At 35.6% G+C, this 19,578-nt stretch overlaps 1 protein-coding gene across 1 annotated transcript in view; it reads right to left on the bottom strand.

Annotated features, from left to right (window-relative positions):
- The window catches only part of CUL5 (cullin 5), a 93,166-nt gene that overhangs the window by 25,520 nt on the left and 48,068 nt on the right, over positions 1–19,578 (bottom strand). Inside the window, exons 8-10 of the mRNA XM_046685573.1 lie at positions 3,942–4,035; positions 2,153–2,283; positions 1,523–1,630 (exon numbers count right to left, since the gene is read on the bottom strand). Of these exons, the coding sequence (XP_046541529.1) occupies positions 1,523–1,630; positions 2,153–2,283; positions 3,942–4,035 (333 nt within the window). The remainder of the gene's footprint in view (positions 1–1,522; positions 1,631–2,152; positions 2,284–3,941; positions 4,036–19,578) is intronic.

Genomic DNA, 19,578 nt, shown 5'->3' with positions numbered 1-19,578 from the left:
AGCTCCCAAATTTATCTTTTCAGGCTTGTCCCCCACCTTAAACTCCAGACTTAACGTTGCCACATGGATGTTTAATAATCATTTCAAAGTTAACTTGTTCAGAACTGAGTTCCTAATCTCTCTGCAACCACTTCCCCAAAACCTGCTTCTCCCAGTCTTCCACATCTCAGCAAGCATATGCTTCTAACTGATCAGAATAAGAATCTGAGTGTTAGCCTGGACTGGTCTCTTTCTATCACATTCCACATCTGACTCATTAGCAAATACTGTATAGTATATTTTCATTATATAATCAGAATCCAACCACTTTTGACTACCTCCACCACTATCATTCTGGACCAAGCTTCCATCATTACCTAATTGAAGTACTTAAACAGGTCTTAACTGATATTCTTATTTCTTCTCTTGCCCCCTTCAGTCTACTCTTTTTGCAGAGCCAGGTAATCTTGTTAAAATGTAAGTCAGGTCCTGTCATTCTGTTCAATCTTTCAATGACTTTTCATTCTACTCAGAGTAAAAACCAAACTCCTAACCATGGCTCACAGAATCTTACGTGATCTGGCCTCCTGTTAGCTTTTTGACTTCAATTCCTACGATTCTCCCTCTCACTCAATCCCCTCTGGCAATGACCTCTTACTTCTCTGTTCCTGGAACATGATAGGTATATTCCTGCCTTCGAGTCTTTGCATCTGCTGTCCCCTCTGGCTGGAACACTCTTCCCTCAGATAGCCACATCAAGAATAAATCACCTTCAATCTTGATTCAAATGTCACCTCAGCGAAGCCTCTGCAGGCCACTCAATTTAATATTCCAAACCACCTAATTACCTCCATACTCCTTTAACCGTTTCCTACTCTAGCTACCTATCTACTTACTTATTTTAAAGCAGACAAATAGAGTGAGAAAAAAAGCCTACTGGAGAAAGTTGCTTGCCTTTTTAGAGCCACAGAAAAACTTGGGAAGTAATGAAAGGTAGTTGAAGAGGGGAAAAACTGACGGTAATTTCTAGTTATAGGTTTATGACATTTAAAAAGACACAACTCTAAGGATAAGACTATGTTTCATTATCATTATCCCACACTAGTGAAGATGGGAAAAGAGGGTATGGGAAACAAGAATAAATGTGACATAACTCTCACAGGAGCCCTGTGAAAGGACAGAGGAATCACCTCTGCTTGTGGTAGGATGTGGGAAGAGGTAGGGTATCAAGGAAGTCCCAGGAGAAGTATACTATGAACTGGGTCTTAGAGGATAAACAGGAATGCAATAATCAGTAACCATCCAAAAACAGGAAAACATTCTTGGAAAAATGAGGAAGAGAGCAACGTTCTAGCTAAATTCTAGGCCCATATCCAATGCTTACAAAAACATCTAACAAACCAAACACAATAAATACAGTTGTTCTCCACTAATGAAAAATCAGAGTTGCTGGGTTTTCAGTTTGTAATTTAATAGCATAATGATGCAAGTTTCTAATTAAAAGCAAATTATGACAGTAGTGTTAATATACAGGAATATATACCTTATCTCTTGCAGTAAGAAATCGTGGATCATCTTGAAAAGCTTCTTTGACGAGTTTACTAAATCTATTAAATAGTGTAAGTAACTGCTCAACATATTTCTCAGAGTCCTAAAAATAAAATTTTTTATATTCAATTGAGTTTTTAAAAAGCAAAGAATGATACAAAAGAGAGAAAATAAAAACAATTTTAATAAAACACTACAGCTTTAAAATTTGGGAAATTTTCTGAAGAATTTTTTCTTAAAATTAAAAGGTGTTCCAATACTACTGTTTTGTCATCAATTACTATTTTAAACACACAATCCTGAATTGAAAAATAACCTTGGGGCAAGCCCTGTGGTGTAGTGGTTAAGTATGAAGGGCTCTGCTTCAGCAGCCTGGGTTTGTGGGTTCAGATCCCGGGCGCAGACATACACCACTTGTCAAGCCATGCTTTGGTGGTGATCCACATACAAAACAGACAAAGACTGGTACAGATGTTAGCTCAGGGCTAATCTTCCTCAAGCAAAACAAAAAGAGGAAGACTGGCAACAGACATTAGCTCAGAGCGAATCTTCCTCACTAAAAAAAAGAAAATGAAGTAAAAACTAACCTTGATATACATCTATCATGCCATTAAGGAAAACTTACAGTAGTAATAGTTTCAGCAGCTGCTACCATATCTGCCAGGCCAGCACTAATGATATGCTCCTCCAAGTCTTTCAACATTGGCTCTATCCCATTAGGAACTTTATCCATCAACGAAAACATTAAATGTAATTCTGAAAGGATAGAACACACTCATAGAATCATTTCATCCATCAGAATAAATTTTCTCTTTGAATTGCATCATGGGTCTAGAATGCCTATGATTGTAAGAGTTTGGAGAAATATCAGTTGGAAGTTGATAACCTTAATAGTATTCTACGGGTACAATCAGTTTAGGAGTTGTTATAGAAAGTAATATAACTTCCTGGTCCACCTTCTCAGTCTGACAAAAATTATTTTTTAAAATAAACTCTAATAGGGGGCTGGCCCCGTGGCCGAGTGGTTAAGTTCGCGCGCTCCGCTGCAGGCGGCCCAGTGTTTCGTTAGTTCGAATCCTGGGCACGGACATAGCACTGCTCATCAGACCACGCTGAGGCAGCGTCCCACATGCCACAACCAGAAGAACCCACAACGAAGAACACACAACTATGTACCGGGGGGCTTTGGGGAGAAAAAGGAAAAAATAAAATCTTTAAAAAAAATAAAAATAAAAAAAAAAATAAACTCTAATAAAAAGTGATCACACACTGCAAAACCTAACTCCTCCTAAAAGGTTAGTCATTTGATCTTCAATCCAATGGAATATCTTTTATTCTAAGAAACAAAAGTTCACATAGAAGATCAGTACATTTCATAAAGTAGATGCAATATTAAATACATAGTCACATCATTAAGAGGTAAAAAAACCATGTCATCAGATTGTTCAGAGTAATGATTATAAAATCTTCAGACTTCATAAATCTTAAATTGTATTAGAGATAAAATTAAACTGTATTCACAAAGATTTTTCAGTTTACAAAAGCACTTTCTCATGTTATACTATTTAATTGCCCTCCACAAAAATCTTACCTCCAGACCTGGTTACTACTAAATAAATCATTTTGAAGGAAGTCCAACATGGATCAGAGATAACTCTACTTAGCTTGGCATACAGAAATTCAAATATTTCATTTGTGCCAATGAGCAGCTTGCTTTTTACTATAAAACTACTTCTAAAGAGTGTATAAAGTGAAGTGAAGTGAAACACATACTTTAAACGCAACTAAAGATTAAATAGGATCTTGCAATTATACACAACGAGATCTGGAGCATAAGACATCAAAATGTTAAAAGTGGTTATCTCTGGGTAGTAAGAATATGGGTAAATTTACTGCATTCTTTTTGGTTGTAATGTAGTTGCTACCTTCCAAAAATATACCATTATTACGCAAACATTTAAGTAACAAATAAAAACAGACTTCAGAAATCTTAAATCGTAAAATATTTTTGGAGAGAAGGATGAAGATTACTAACATGGAGTGTTTTATTACTTTCTAAAAATATTCATCACAAAATTCCACACAAAAGTCAAATACCTACTTCTAGCCTATACCATGCTTACCATTTAAAATAGTCTTTAGAAGCAGAGTCCTACTTTTGAGAACAAATTGAAATTCACACACACACAATCATTGATACCTAGGGGGGGAAAATACTTAAAATATAAATTAATAACCTTCTTTACAGTGCTTCTAACTGTGCTACATATTTTATTATTTTCTTTAAGCACAGTTTACTGTGACAAATGTACCTATGCATAAAAAAATGATCTAACAGCAATTTATTAAAAGTGTCCCGCTTCAAAGATACCCTCTTAAAAGATTATGAGAACTTTCTGTGATGTTTTACCTACTTTCAGTTTCATTTCGCTTGATCATGCCTTGGCACTCTGCTAAGATAGTCTCTTTAAAGGATGTCACCAGGGCATTTACACAGCATTCCATGAGCTGAAATACATCAAAATTGGTAAGGATGTTATAAGCATAAAAAAGCACAAATTTATTCCACTCTACTTTGCTCTATAGCTCCATAAAACCATATTGTTCAACAACAGCAAAAAATTAAGTATACTGAGAGGAGATTTTACTTACCTTCACTACAGGATTCTCGAAGATACTATACACTAGTTGACCAAAGTATGTTTCCCCCTAAGGAAAAGGCTCTATTATAGAACTTAGGTTCTCCTTAGAAATTTTTAAAACTTTCCCAAGGAGGGGAGGGAAAAAAAATGAAAAATACACAAAACAAAATGAAAAAATAAACTTTAATGAATTCTTCTTATCTGGAGAGAACTTGTGTTGGGATTAGATTCGACAGTTCTAAAACTATGAAGACATTCATTCAACAAACCATCATTGGATGCCTACTGTGTGCGGGCACCAAAGAAAGTGGTTAGGAGACAAAGAAGAATACGCTATAACCCCTGCTTTGGAGGAGATCACTGTCTAACTGGGGAGGGACGCAAACATAAACTAATAAATATGACTCAATTAAGTGGCAAAAAACACACATACCCCTCCACATACACCCAATAAACAAAAACAAGCAAGGGAATTTCTTTCTGGGGTAGTTAAAAAGATCTTATGCACAAGATGAAACCTAAACTGGATCCTGAAAAATAGGTATAAGTCCTAAAATAGACTGAGTATTCTAGGAAGAAGAATAAGCTGAATGTGGTAGGGAAGAGACAGATAGTGGGAAAGAAAGCTAGAAACATAGGCTGGAGCCAGATTATGAGTGAAAATCTGTGGTTTGGGATTTTATTCTATAGGTAGGGAAGGAAGAAGTGAAGGTTTTAAACAGAATAAATGTAATGAGCTTCCACTGCCCCCAAGACAATTTTAAAAGATCAGTTTAATGGCAGCAAGGTAGGTGGTATTGAGTGGTGGTAGGGAGACTGGCAAATGAGGCTGTGGAAATAGTCCAAGAAAGATGGCCAGGGACTAGTGTTCTAGGTGGCCCTTAGGAAAATCCGCCCTATCCCACTACTGCTCCCTCATGTCATATAATTTTTTACTCTTCTTGCAGGTATCAATTAAAATGAATAGGTTGTGAGTACTAAAGCAAGGTACACTGATACATCTGATACATCTCTTCTGAAAAAACAGATCATCTATCTGTATTAAGGAAGGGAATTTTATGTGCCTTAAAAGTTCCTTGTTAAAAATTCCTCTTGGAATTAACATAATGTTGATAATTACTAAAGCTGAATTTAGGTAATGGAGATTCATATACTATTCTTTCTACTTTTTATAATGTTTAAAATTTCTGTAGTTAAAAGTTTTTTTCAGGTCCCTCTTTCAGAACTATGCTAATGACTTTAAAATCCACGTATGTCAACTTTTGTCCTAAGAAAAACAATACACATACAAAGTCATTGATAAATTTCTGCCCTGTCAAGGTGAGAAGCTCTGCCCCAACTATTGAGTAATCTCATTCTACACCAGCTCTGGAATATGCACAACTGAACGCTCCCACCTTCAGCAGTGAAACCAGATTGAGAATAGGAAAATCTAACCATATTATCTATTAGAGAAGAAAGAGAAAGTACAATTGAAATAAGCTCCAAGTCCCAGTGGCTTCATCTCCATTTTCTATTTCATTGAAAATTTATACTTGAACATAATCCAGTTCAGTAGTAGTACAAATTTTGCAGATTCCAAAAATCTAGACCAGTGTGTTTCCAATTGTGTGTTGTGAAATCAGTTTTAATGGCTGTGACCAGCATTTTTTTTTAGTAACACAGAACAAAAAACATCAGTGTATCATAACTAATTATTTCATAAAACTTTTGTTTCACATATGTGCATATAAACAGTGCATACTAAGCTATGATATAAAATGTATTTCTTATTGTGGGTTACAATCAGGATTAAAAGGAGAGGCTAAATTGACAAGATAATTGAAGTAAACTGAGCAGAATTTGGTAACTGCTTAGATAAAAGGAGCTAGGGAAATTAAAGGTTGTTGAAGTAGTTTCTGGCTGGAGAGGTTAAACAAATTACTATAATAACAAGTTTCTTTTAATGAGCACTTACTCTGTACCAAGCATTGTACTAAATGCTTTACATGGATTCTCTCATTTAACCCACATGTCAACGTTATGAAGCAAGTATTTAACATGAGGAAACAAGCTTAGCGAAGCTAAGTAATTTGCAAAGGTTGCAGATAGTTCATAAGATCTTGAGCTGTAATATGAAACCAGGTATGTGACTCTACAGCCTACAACTTTCATTACTACATTAACAGAGCAAGTATATACTTAATAATGGCTACATGCTCAGAACTGAGTAAAGTGTTGTAAGGAACAGAGAAGTATAAAACATGGTTTATACTCTCAATGATTTTATAATCTAGTTGGGGACATACAAATACGTATCTAAAAACGTGTGTATACTTCATATATAACAGAGGTATATGAAAAGAAGTTCAACCTCACTAATAAAGCAAAGAAGTGGAAATAAATGCATCATTAGTATACTACAAACTTTACAAGCACAGAAACTGTTCTGTCCATAGCTATCTATTCATGGTCTTGCACACAGTTGGTACTTGCTAAATAACACAACAAAGCAGTCTATAATTTGCTACTAAATCAAGTGGTAAAAACAGCAGGTACAGTGGGGATTCAAATAAGAGGAAATCGATGAAGGCTAGAGAATTTGGGGCAACTTCATTGCAAGACGGGCTACAAGGATTCCGAAGGACTTGAATAGGCAGAAAAAAGAAAAGTGGAATATAAAAGCATTGAGAAAAGAAGAAAAATAAAACATTACTTAAAAATGAGTCCAAGAAAAAAACGAATAGAATGAGGTATATGAATGAGGAAATATTACTTATTGGAATAGAACAACTCCTGCTGGACAGTATTAAGCTGGAAAAATAGGTTAGGGCCAAATTATGAAGGGTCTTGAAAATCAGAGGTGGGAAATAATGACACCATGATTTTTGAATAAAGTGAAATAATGAAAGGGATGTTTATGAAAGAGCAGCCTGAATTCATATGGCCTGTAGTAAGAGTAAAGATGCTCAACCTCATTAATAATTTTTAAATGCACATAAAAAAATCTTTGAAAATCTATGGTACTGGGAGATTGGAAAAATTAATAGACTGACAAAACCCAGACCAGCAAACATAGACAGGCACATTATTGTTGAGAGTAAGAATTACTACAACATTTCTGAACATGAGTTTGGTATGATGTAGCGATTTATAAAAGTGCATAGCCTTTGCTTCAGCAATCTCATTTCCAGGAAATTCCATTTCAAAAGAAGGCCATATGTGAGAAGGATGTATGCATGAAGATGTTAAACAGATAGAGGCATATAAGGATGTTGTTCCAGGAAGTACTCTTTATAGAAAATAAACTATAATAATAATGAATAATAAGGAAACACTCTTCATTAGAGGATTGGTTAGGTATATTATAGTACATATATACGATGAGATACATACAGGCATTAAAATAATGTTATAACTTGAGCTGGGCTGGTGGCCTACTGGTTAAATTTGTGCACTCTGCTTTGGCGGCCGGGGTTCATGGGTTCAGATCCTAGGTGCAGACCTACACCACTCATCAGCCATGCTGTGGCGGCAAACCCCACACAAAATAGAGGAAGACTGGCACAGATGTTAGCTCAGAACAAATCTTCCTCAGTGCAAAGAAAAAAAAAGTTATAATAGAGTGTTTACAGTAGAAATGCATGATGTCATAAATTTCCTTTAAAACTCTAGAGGAAGGAAAGAAAGAAAGGAGGGAAGAAATGGAGGGAGGGAAGGAGGAAGGAAGTGGAGAGGAAGAGAGGTAAGGGAAAAAAGAAAAGAAAAAAGGGATCAACCTAGCCAGTAGGACAAAATGATGACCATTGTTGAATCTAGGGGCTGCTTACGGGGGTGGGGTTCATTACACCATTTTCTTACTTTTATAATATTTGAAAACTTTTACAAGGAAGCTTTTTTAAAAAAAAAATAAAGAGAATAATTATGTTATACATCCCTGTGAAATAAAAAACCCCTTAGAAAACTATTTTATGTAGGCAAAAAGAAGACAGGGAGATTGCCTGACAGAATTCTCTCCTTATTTCAAATGAGTCTTAACAAGAGGGTCAGTTCCTTGGGGCCAGAGACCATTTTATTCCTCTTCTGTATTTCTTCCCCATCATTTGCTAAAGTACTACAGACAGAGTCAACCCTAAATATATACTTGTTATTTGAAAAATACATCTTGAATGGAAAGGATAGTGATAAACCATCTCTCTCACCTTGTATTCCCTTTCTGTCTCCTTTTGCTAGCTTCCGTGAAGAAAAAAACTTTTGCCATATGCCATCAACTCCTGTATTTTGCCTGAGATGAGCACAACTTCTAAATCCATAGCAATCTCTCCCCAGAGGTCTGCAAGGTGAAACACTTTAACTATCAACGTGCTTGATGTTTTACCTTCCTCTATAGCAAAACTCTTCAAAGATGATGCCTGCCATAAAACACAGCAGGCACTCAGCATTTGTTGAATGAATGAATGCATAGGTCTGTGAAGATGAAAGGTAGGATAGGCAGGCTAAGTGATGCAGTAGAGTCCTTTGTTAGTGGTATTCAATTTGCACAATTAATTATACTTCACAGAAATTTAGTAAAAAAGCAACAAGTTCTAATTTTTGCTACTTATATAATCTTGTATAAGTAATAATTTGCTTTGCGCCTCAGCTATAAAATAGGAATCGAACTAAAAATTACCCTATGTTTCTCCACTTTAAGATTCTACTTTATCATTATCAGGTCTTTAACCATATAAGAATATCTGTAATTCTAGATTATAGACATTAATAAATTATTCTAGAATTAATTTATTACATGTGTGGTAGGTTATTCTCAAAATTAATTTCATTGGCCTTTCTAGCTTGGTTAAGATTTCTTTTTTTTACCATTATAACTAGTGGTACTTGCTTCATTTCTAAACTAGTTACACAAGTAACTCTCTATACAGAGCAATGAAGAGTCAGTTAGACCGACTCACCTTGACTCTGGATACCACTCAATATACTAAAATATTGAAGGTTAACAAGTTCTTTAATGTTACTAATTTACGACTTGTGACCTAGTTGCTAACTCAGTTTTTTATCAATGTTTTGCATAGACAGTAAAACAGTTTGTCTTAGAATCTGTAAGCAACTTTTTCCAAACCAGAGCCCTAACAGTAAAAACTACCATGCCAGGCACAGTGCTTAAATATTTTCTATATAGTATCTCATTAAACTCTGACAACACAAGTAGGTAGTATTTCACTTTACTGTTAAGAAAACAAGGATTACAAAGGTTGAATAACTTGCCAAAGGGCACACAGTCGGTAAAATGACAACAATGGAATTCAGCTCCTCATTTGGTTCGAAAATGTATGATATTAGTGCCCGGGTCATTGTAGAGACGAAGATTTGCCACCACCAATTCACTCTCTATTCCATTACTCTGTCGTATGAACAATCCATTTTATTCTACTGTCACTGAAGATAGGGACCAGGTCTGTCATTATCCCCAACTAGCACAAGGCTTGACATATTTTAGGTGCATAATAAATACTAACTGAATGCCCTTAGGAAATATCAACGTATGTAGGACAATCACCTAAAATACTAATAACCATAGAAAAATTTTAAGCTATCTTTGTTTAAATTTTTTTCTCACTCTTTTCTTACTGTTGTGTGTCACTTTTTACTGTCAATGCGTCTGCAGCAGCACAGCTGTGAAGCCCTCCTACCTGGTCTCACTAACATACTGCTGCTCATCTGCTGCAGGCCCATCCAGTGACAATCAAGCTTATTAGAATCATGTGTATAATTGGATCTGAGTGGGGCTAAGTTGCCCTCCTATAAGTAAAAGTAGAAGAGCAGACCTATCATGCATCTGAGGCAACAGTTAACTGCTCAGAACTCTTGGGCTAATTTGGTTTCCAGGTTGTCCACTGAACTGCAAGTAGCTAAAGTTGCTAAAAGGGTTGTCCTCTGGATAAGTATTACTATATTATGCATACCACAAATGCATATACATTGGCACTCAAGCAAGCTTGCACATGTGTGCAAAGACACACATACAAAGCATTTGATCCAAGTTTGGGCCCTCAACCCAAGATGGGCCAGTTGAAGCTAGGCTAATTAAAACCAGTGCGGCAAGACTCTCATCTTCTCTCAGATCATAAACTGGAAGGTGAGCCTGACAGCTCTCATGGTCCTCACTTCAACAAAAAAAAGTGTAACAGCTATAGAAGATGATAAAGCAGACCAACAGAAAGATACACACCTAGAAAGTTCTGGCAAAGCTCCACGTTTCTGAATTGAGATTTCCTTCATTTTAGTCTCACCCTAGTGCCTGTCAGAGTGGGATTTTTTTTGCTGAGGAAGATTCGCCCTTAGCTAACATCTGTTGCCAAACAATTTCTTTTTGTATGTGAGCTGCTGCCACAGCATGGCCACTGACAAACGAGTGGTGTAGGTCCATGCCCAGGAACAGAACCCGGGTTGCCAAAGTAAAGCGTGCCAAACTTAACCACTAGGCCACCAGGTCTGGCCCTCCACAGTGGATTTTACAAGAACCAACACATCTGACTTCTTTGTTTGAGATGGGTTCTTGCTTCTTGCAACCAAGAGTGCTAATTACATATATGTATGTGCAATACATATATTGAAAATTATTTATCAAACTTGTCTCTTCTTTATATAGCCCCAAATTGCTTAGCAGTATCCACAGGAACTCAGGACCTACAATTAGACTTAATTAGAAGCCCAGCTTCCCCATTTCCTAGCTGTGTGAGGGCAACACTTGGTACATCCTAAATTTCAGTTTCATTTGTAAAACAGAAACAATAACAGCATCTACCTACTAGTTCCACCTCCAGAATATATCCTGAGTCCCTCCACTTACACATTCCTCTTCACTGCTATCAACATATCTCTCAGGGATTACCAGTCTATAATCCAAATACCATACTGCAAGCCGAATGCTTTCTTTTAACATGAAAACTAGATTACATCAGTTCTTTGCTTAAAACCCTTGAATGGCTTCCACTACACTAAGCTCCTGCTCTTCCCTCTCCCCTCACCTTGCATCACACTCCTCCCCTCACTCACTATGTTCTAGCCACACTATAACCTTTCTCTGTTCCTAAAACATGCTAAGCTCATTCCTGCTTCAAAACCTTTACACTCGCTCTTCCCTCTGCCTGGAATGCTTTTGGCCCAGATCTTCACAAGGCTAGCTCCCTATCATTTAGGTCTTGGCTCCAATATCACTCCCTCAAAGAGACCTTCCCTGACTACAGTCCATAAAGTAAAAGCAAGAGCAGGAGCATTTCCAGCACTAATCCACTCTTTATAGTATCACTCTATTTTATTTTAGAAAGAATCACTTTTCATTTATTTGTTTACTTGCCCTTATCTGTCTACCTCCAGAAGAATGCTAGCTCTGTAAGAGCAAGGACTTTGCTTTGGTCATGCTATATCCCCACTGTCTCACCATAGGGACTAAATAAATATTTATTGAGTGAATGAGTGCTCAATAAATACAGGTCAAATGGTTAGTGAAAAAACTGGAGGATTATAATCTCTAGCTATAGGATCCCATCCCCTAACAAGCCAAGGGCATATTCACCAAAAAACAAATAAATCTTTAGATTATATAATTTTTACCCACATCCCGTGGACCATCATACAAGAAGGAAAGCAGTCCAGTGGGAAAAACAGTAGCTTGGAGCCAGGCAACTAAAGCATAACTAATCATTACATATATAATACTGAAGACAGTTATTTTTCATTAATTTTTTATTGAGGCAACATTGATTTATAACATTATATAAATTTTGGTGTACATCATATTTTGACTCTGTGTAGACTACATCATGTTTACCACCAAAAGTCTAGTTTCCATCCACCACTGTACATATGTGCTCTTTTACTCCTTTCACCCTCCCCACTCCTCCCTTGCCCTCTGGTAACCATCAATCTATTCTCTGTCTATGTGTTTGTTAGTTGTTGTGTTTTTTATCTTCCACATATGAGTGAAATCCTAACAGAATTGGTCTTTCTCCATCTAACCTATTTCACTTAGTTATAATACCCTCAAGGTCCATCCATCCATCTATATTGTTGCAAATGGTAAGAGTTCATCTTTTTTATGGCAGAGTAGTATTCCATTGTATATACACATATACACCACATCTTTTTCAGGGAGGGGGAGGGAGAAGATTGGCCCTGAGCTAACATCTATTGCCAATCCTCCTCTTTTTGCTTAAGGAAGATTGTCACTGAGCTGACTTAAGTACCAACCTTCCTCCATTTTACGTGGGACACGGCCACAGCATGGCTTGACAAGTGGTGCTAGATCTGTGGCTGGGATCTGAACCTGTGAACTCCAGGTTGCCAAAGTGGAGCACACGAACTTAACCACTATGCAACCAGGTCGGCCCCTACACCACACCTTCTTTATCCATTCACCCTTAATGGGTACTTAAGTTGTTTCAAAGTCTTGGCTATTGTGAATCAAGCTGTAATGAACAGAGAGGTGCGTATATCTTTTCAAATTAGTGTTTTTGTGTTCTCTGGATAAATATCCAGAAGCAGAATAGCTGAATCATATGGTATTCCTATTTCTAATTTTTTGAGGAATATCCACAGTGGCCATACCAGTTTACATTCCCACCAGCAATGTATGAGGGTTCTCTTTTCTCCAGATTCTCTCCAAGTCAGTCTTTTTAATAAGAGCCATTCTGACGGGCATCAGGTGATATCTCATTGTGGTTCTGATTTGTATTTCTCCAATAATCAGTGATGTTGAACATCTCTCCATGTGCCTGCTGGCCATCTAAATATCTTCTTTGGAAAAATGTCTGTTCAGATCCTTTGCCCATTTTTTAACAGGGCTGTTTTTCTGTTGCTGAGTTGTACGAGTTCTTTATATATTTTGCATAGTAATCCCTTATCAGATATGTGATTTGCAAATATCTTCTCCCAATTGTTAGGTTGTCTTTTCATGTTGTTGCTGGTTTCCTTTGCTGTGCAGAAGCTTTTTAGTTTGACTAGTCTCATTTGTTTATTTTTTCTTTTGCTTCCCTTGCCTGAGGAGACATGATAGTCAAAAAGATACTGCTAAGACTGATGTTAAAGAATACACTGTCTACATTTTCTTCTAGGAGTTTCATGGTTTCAGGTCTTACATTCAAGTCTTTAATCCACTTTGAGTTAATTTTTGTATATGGTGTAAGATAATGGTCTACTTTTATTTTTTTGCATGTGGCTGTCTAGTTTTCCCAACACCATTTATTGAAGAGACTTTCCTTTCTCCATTGTATGCTCTTGGCTCCTTTGTTGAAAATTAGCTGTCCACAGATATGCTGGTTTATTTCTGGGCTCTCAATTCTGTTCCATGGATTTGTATGTCTGTTTTTCTGCCAGTACCATGCTGTTTTGATTACTATTGCTTTGTAGTATATTTTGAAGTCAGGGATTGTGATGCCTCCAGTTTTGTTCTTTTTTCTCAGGAGTGCTTTGGCTATTTGGAATCTTTTGTTGTTTCATATAAATTTTAGGATTCTTTGTTCTATTTCCATGAAAAATGTCATTGTGACTTTGATAGGGATTGTGTTGAATCTGTAGATTGCTTTAGGAAGTATGAGCATTATAACTATGTGAATTCTTCCAATCCACGAGCATGGAATATATATGATATAAATTTCTGATGGTGAACAATTTCTTGAAATTTCTAACAATTAAAAAAAAATTATCTTTCCTCAATTTACACAATATCATCCGTGGAAAATGAAGTGTATGATTAATATCATGCAAAAATATTTTGGTTTATAAGTAAAATAAAGTTCCAGATTCAGTTAAGTATAAACAAGATTTTCACTTAAATGAGTGGCCAGTGGGACCACTGAACATTACTTGTGGGATGTGGTTTAATTCTGGTTATTGTGGCACAGTCTGACCACTCTGAGACATGTAGCATTCCTGGACCCCATGCACTAAAAATCAATCACTGTGACAACCAAAAAAACACCCCCACAAATTTCTATAACACTCACTGAGGTAGATACCACCTTCATTGAAAACCTTTAGCTTAGAGATCTCAGTTCAAAATATATTAGCTTAATGCAAAAATATTTTCTGTAATTCAAATATCCTCCACATTGAGACTGAAACCTTTCTCCTACTTTCCCAGACCTACTTCCACAACTTTCTGACACACTGTCTAAACTTTAGAGAATACAGTCTATCGGCACCCCACCCTTTCTCCACCTTTTGCTTGTTGGCATTTTTATGTTGTGATATCTAAACCACTCACAGCATAACTAACTTTCCATTGATTTATCTCTGTGAGAATTTGCTGTACTAATGACAAGCAAATTCAAATTCAAATTGAATTAGGATAAATCTATAAAAGGATCCTAAAGATATTATCTTGGTTACATAATAAACAACATGTAAACATCTAAATTTCTAATAAATATATTTTCTTTACATATAAGAAATTATGAGAGGAAAATCTTGGGAGTAACTTCCATTGTCTATATAGGATATGTCAAAATCCCTTTGGGGTATTATAAATTTTTATCCATTAAAAACGGTAGTTTGTGTTCATTCCTAAAATGGAAGAATGGTTTAATGTTAGGGACTCGGTTAATGTGATTTACTGAAGTAGTTCAATGGAGGAAAACACCATGTGATCATCTCCAGTGATGCTTCCAAAGTAAAAAAAGCCATTCTTCATAATATTCTTTATTCTTTTTTACATTTTATTTTGACTTTAGCCTTACAGAAAAGTTGCAAAATAGCAGAGAGTGGATCCAGCCTGGTGGTGTAGTGGCTAAGTTCTCACGCTCTGTTTCAGCAGCCTGGAGTTCGCCGTTTGGATCCCAGGTGCAGACCCTTGCACCACTTATTAAGCCATGCTGTGGCAGCGTCTCACATATAAAATAGAGGAAGATGGACTCAGATGTTAGATCAGGGCCAATTTTCCTCAGCAAAAAGAGGAGGACTGGTGGCGGATGTTAGCTCAGGACTAATCTTAGAGGGGGAAAAAAAAAACCAGCAGAAAGGGTCCATACATCCATCACCTAATTTTCCCTCATGGTAACACTTTACCTAACTATAGGGGAGGTATCAAAAGCAGGAAAGTAGTATTGGTATGATATTATTAACTAACTACAGACTTTATTAGAAATTCACCAGTTTTCCACTAAAGTCTCTTTCCTATTCCAGGATCCTATCTACAAGCCCACATTGCATTTAGTTGTTAGTTCTCCCAGTGTCCTCTAATCTGTAACAGTTCCTTGGTCTGTGTGTGTGTGTGTGTCTGTTATGATCTTGACACTTTCAAAGAATAGTTATTTTTTAGACTGTCTCTCAATTTGAGATTGTCTAATCTTTTCTCAGTAGAAAAAATTGTGCATTCTTGACAAGAATACCACAGAAATGATGATGTATTCTTCTCAGTTAGTGCATCTTATCAAGGGGTACATAATATCAATATGTACTATTACTGGTGATGTTAACCTTGATCACTTGAATAAGATAGTGTCTTTTGGATTTCTCCATCATAAAGTTACTATTTTTCCCTTCCTAAATATCTTAGGGAAGATACTTTGAAACCACAAAAATATTTTATTTCATTTCAAACTTTTGGCCATTAATTTTAGTATCCACTAGTAGAGCTTGTCTACAAGAATTATTACTGTGATATTTGCCTAATAGTGATTATGTATTTCTCTTCATGTTTATAAAGTGGAATTCTTCTGTAAAAATGAATTTCATATGTTTGATAGCCATTATTAAGTATATATTTGTGTGAATTATCTGTATCTTTTTCCAACTTTTTCCTAACAGATTTTTTGTTACTCAATTGTTTTTGGTGAGGAAAATTGGCCCTGAACTAACATTTGTGCCAATCTTCCTCTATTATGTATGTGGGACACTGCCACAGCATGGCTTGATGAGCAGTGTGTAGTCCATGCTCGGGATCCAAACCTCTGAACTCCAGGTCGCTTAAGCAGAGAGTGCAAACTTAACGCCACTGGACTGGCCCTGTTCCTCAATTTTTAAAAGTTCTTTATATAGCAGGGGTAATTAGGCCTTTGTCTGTTACATATGTGGCAAATGTTTTTTCCCAGGTTGTCAGTTGTCTTTTGTCTTTGTTTATGGTGTTTTGAAATTTTAAAAAAATTTTTAATTTTTAGGGGCTGGCCCAGTGGCACAGCAGTTAAGTTAGCACGTTCCGCTTCTCAGCAGCCTGGGGTTTGCTGGTTTGGATCCCAGGTGCGGACATGGCACCACTTGGGAAAAGCCATGCTGTGGTAGGCATCCCACGTATAAAGTAGAGGAAGAGGGGTATGGATGTTAGCTCAGGGCCAGTCTTCCTCAGAAAAAGAGGAGGATTGGCAGTAGTTAGCTCAGGGATAATCTTCTTCTTCAAAAAATATTTTTTTAAGTTTTAAAGTTTAGGTTTATTTCTTTTATTAAGGTATAACTGGCATATAAGAATATATTAGTTTCAGGTGTACAACATAATGATTCAGTATTTGTATATATTATGAAATGATCACCATAATAAGTCTAGTTAACATCTGTCACCATACATAATTAGTTTTCTTGTGATGAGAACTTTTAAGATTGCAAATTTTTAAATGTAGTCAAATTTATCGATCTTTTCTTTTATTGACTCTGAATTTTGAGTCATATTAAAAAAAGCCTTTCCCTACACCGAGGTTAAAAAGGAATTCTAATACTTGTATAATTTCATTTTTAACATCTATATCCCTGATCCATTTGGTGTTTATCCTTCAGAATGGTGTAAAATACAGATCTAACGATCTTCTTCCAAATGGCTACTGAGTTATTCAATCACCACTTTCAAAAAAATGTCCATCTTTACCTCCCAGTGATTGAAGGTCCAACCTTTGTCATATATACTTCTGGACTCTCTATTCCATTTCACTGGTCCACTATCTATTCATGGGTCGATACCATACTATTTTAATTATGGAGGCTTCATATAGTATGTTTTAATGGCTGGTAGGGCTAGTTCTCCTCAGTTTTTCTTTTCCAGTGTTTTCCTAGATGTTTATTTTTAGATTCTTAGATGTTTATTTTTCCACACGAACTTTTATATCCACTTGTCTAACTTTATAAAATAGTTGTTGGTATTTTTATTGGAATTACGGTGGATATACAAATTAATTTAGAAAAGAACCAAGATCTATATACTTTTGAGTCATAGGGATGGACATCTTTCCATTTTTACAAGTCAACTTTTGTGTCTTTTGAGTGCTTAAAATTTTTCCTCCTATAGGTTTCACGTATTTCTTGTTAAATTTATTCCAAAGAATTTAATTTTCTTTGCTGTTACCATAAGTAAAGTTTTCCCTAACACTATATTCTCTGTTTATTATGTGTGTGTATGAAGGTTATTGATTTTTGTATGTTCATTTTATATCCTGCTACATTACTGAATTACTTTATTGTTTGAGTTAGTTTTATTATTGATTACCCTGAGTTATCAAGATATACTATCATATCTTCTCCAAACTGAGACATCTCCAAACTTACTTCTTCTTACCCATTCCTATGCTTCTAATTGGTTTCACTAGCCTAATTATATAAGCTAATATCTCTAATACAATGTTAAATAGCAGGATAGTGGGCATCCTTGCATCGTTCATGATCTTAATGGAAATGCCTCTAACCTTTCTCATAAAATAAGATACTGGTTTTAGGACCAAGGTATATACATTCCTGGTAATATTCTTAATAAAAGAAGAAGTGATTACTTTCTTAACATAATAAAATGCATACATCATGCCAAAAACCAGCATGATACTTAACGGTGAAAATTTAGAAGCATTCCCATCAAAGACTGGAAGAAGACAAAGATTCCCAACATTATTTAACGTTTTCCTAAAATTAACCAATGATAGATTTAGTTCACTGAAGGAAATAGGAGGTATTAATATTAGGAAGAAGTAAGCATCATGGTTTGCAAATATGTAAGCAAATGCTCGGAAAACCCAAGAGAACAAAATAAAATTCTTATAAACAATGAAGTTCTGTAAGCGGCTAAATGTACCTCTGGCCTTTATTAGGCCTGGCCTGACGAGTGGGTACTACGTAGGTGAGATATGCTCTATTATAAGAATACGGGTCCAAAAACTTGTTTTCCTGTGTATATTAAAAACTAATCAGGTTTAGAAGATTAAGTGTGACTCATACTAACTAAACTCAAGGAAGGTAACTGATTAAACCATAACAATACGTTAATTTTCAGAGAAAAACATAAATGCCAAAAATGTACATTTTTTCATCTTAAATTCTGATGTGTATTATTGTGAAGCCTCATATGAATTGATATGTACTTGTCCTCTGTTACTAAGAATAGTCTAACAGGTAAATACAGACTAAAACTAGTATCAATAAACCATTAAGATATAGCATAGAATGTTCTGATAGCTGATAATTCCTCTAAGAGAATTTAGGGCAGTAAGTCAGTTCTGAATAGCTTTCAGTATGGAAAGTGACTTGTTTCTTACTAACTATTCAAATAATACTGTTCATATTTTATTCATATTAAATTAGAACAGAGGACTTGGTCATTTTTTGGTTTACTGTTCCTTGCATTACAACATATTTCATTTTAACATACTTATCTTTGGAAATAAAAATTGTAAATTAACAAATATATAATAAATATTATGTATATAGGATAATGGCCTTAGCTCAGTGAGGTATATAATACAGTAATGCATCTGCATTAAGCTTAAATTCTCAATGTTATAATTAATTCTACAGCTTTGGTGTTTGATGTCTCCTCTACACCAAATTTTGCTGTACAAACTATACAGTAGTCACTGACTAGTATTAATCTATGTTAAAAGTTAGGAGAGTGATAACCTTTGAAGAAAAAGATGGTAATAGTACTTTGGAGGAGGCATGATGAAAAGTTTCTGAATTGCTGGTAATTCTTGTTCTGGTAATTTCGCAGGTATGTTCACTTTGTGATAATTCACTTACTATCTACTTGAGATTTTTGTGCACTTCTCTGTACGTATGTTATACTTCAATTAAAACAGGTGATTTAAAAAAACAGAAAATCAAAACAAAACAAAAACAAATCATACGAACAGTCATCTTACAACTCTAATAAAGTACTATTTCTTTGGAAGCATACTATATATTGCACTTAGGGTCTTTGCTGGGAGAAAAAACAACTTTAAACTCTAGAATCATTCAGCTTGGTGAAATGCTCATGCTAATGGATAGCCATGGGAAGAGCAAATTCACATCTTCTATTTCAATTTTTTCCCCAATGTGTGTGTATGTGTTTTAAAGTAGGGAAAGAGACTTTATTGTTCTACACAAGTCGTTATGTATACTTGTTTATTTCTACCTTTCTCATTCTCTTTTCCTTGCTCTTTCTTATTTTCTTAGTTGGACATCTATAGTTGAATTTCCATAAGTT

Source organism: Equus quagga, chromosome 14 (genome assembly GCF_021613505.1).
Source record: "Equus quagga isolate Etosha38 chromosome 14, UCLA_HA_Equagga_1.0, whole genome shotgun sequence".
NCBI classification, from domain to species: domain Eukaryota; kingdom Metazoa; phylum Chordata; class Mammalia; order Perissodactyla; family Equidae; genus Equus; species Equus quagga.
Note: the sequence above shows the minus strand (reverse complement) of the source record. Positions and strands in the feature narration are given on the sequence as shown.